At 36.3% G+C, this 1,536-nt stretch overlaps 1 protein-coding gene across 1 annotated transcript; it reads left to right on the forward strand.

Moving 5' to 3' along the window:
- Positions 1 to 293: 293 nt before the first annotated feature.
- On the forward strand, positions 294 to 1,213 carry LOC116179976. The gene is made up of 2 exons (XM_031499799.1): positions 294 to 703; positions 967 to 1,213. Exons 1-2 carry the CDS (start codon positions 294 to 296, stop codon positions 1,211 to 1,213), a joined length of 657 nt encoding a protein of 218 aa, XP_031355659.1.
- Positions 1,214 to 1,536: the final 323 nt, after the last annotated feature.

Genomic DNA, 1,536 nt, shown 5'->3' on the forward strand with positions numbered 1-1,536 from the left:
GTTAATTTATTGATTAACCTTGCCCAGTTCCATTGGGTGTCAGTTTCTCAAATGCAGGAAAACACTGAGGTATTTATTTAATATTGTCATTTGCAACATAATGATCGTTTATTAATCATTGCATTTAATTAAACCTTTAACATTTGGGAAAGTTAGGGATAATGTTGATATGATAAATAATGATTAATAACTCATTGTAGGGAGCTCATGTTATTATAAATTCGGAAATTTACTTCTTCTCTTATTATTTGCATGTCATTTATCCGATTTGGAGCATCTAGTGCTATAAAATCATGGTGTATGATAGTAAATGTCTAGAGTTAATTTATAATGTGCTTCAGTTTATGAAAGAGGAGGCTACGAATGGTGTGACAATTCCAATAAGATGTGTGTTGGAACGTTGCTGCAAGGCGTTGGGAGTTTCCAAAAACTTGGTATTACAAGTTCAGGAAGAAGGAAAGGAAATTCAAAGTGGACAGAAACAGAATTTTACCACACCAAGCAACAAGCGCGTCAGAAGCAGTTCAAAATCTGTAGTGGACCAACACACTATTGACTTTTTCAGGCGGCACATCCACAATTACCACATAATCCACAAACAACAACCTACATTAGACCGACTGCTAGTTTCCTTGAAAGAGGATGGGCTGTATCAAGGAAGCAAAGCTTCTCTTGCGAGATTGCTACCAAAAATTGGTTTTAGGTAAGTGTAGTTATTATCTGTATCATCAGTAGTATTTTATTTTGCACAATTTACGATACGTGCATCATTGCATACCGTATGGTCCTTTTACAGACGCAACAGCTCTATTATGGATACATTTTAGCAAAACAAGTTTTAATTCAGTAATGATGATTCATCGCCTCGTTTTGTTAATCGAAACGGTTCTTTATTTTCTTATTTGCCAACTATAAGGACCATATGGTTTCAATTTCAAATGTGAGTTTATTAATTCATGGTTTCAGATGGCAGAAAACCGCGGATAATCGCGCGTTCCTCATGGAGAAATATGATGTTAGAGTTGCCAGATTAGCATATTTGAAGAAAATATCATCATACCGTGAGGAAAAACGGCCAATCGTATATTTAGATGAAACCTACATCAATTCAAGCCATACTTTGGCCTTCTTCTTGGTCAGACGGAACTTCAGCGGGATTACATCCACCAATAGGGAAAGGTCCACGTTTAGTGATTTTACACGCACTGCATGAGGGTGGATTTGTACCAAATGCGTTGCTAATTTTTAAATCCGGAAGCAAAACTGGAGACTACCACGATGACATGAATGGAAATAATTTTATGAAATGGTTAGAGGAAAAATTGTTCCCAAATCTTCTTCCAGAATCTGTCGTTGTTATGGACAACGCAGCTTACCACAATACACTCTCAGAAAAGAACATCGTACTGTCAAATAAAAAAGAAGAAATGCAACGATGGTTGGATGAGAAAAATGTTCCCTATACGAAAAAGATGACCAAACTGGAGTAGTATGAGGTAATAAAAAGGCACAGATCTCAGTCTGATACAAAAAAGT

This window comes from Photinus pyralis, unplaced genomic scaffold (genome assembly GCF_008802855.1).
Source record: "Photinus pyralis isolate 1611_PpyrPB1 unplaced genomic scaffold, Ppyr1.3 Ppyr1.4_LG9, whole genome shotgun sequence".
Taxonomy (NCBI): domain Eukaryota; kingdom Metazoa; phylum Arthropoda; class Insecta; order Coleoptera; family Lampyridae; genus Photinus; species Photinus pyralis.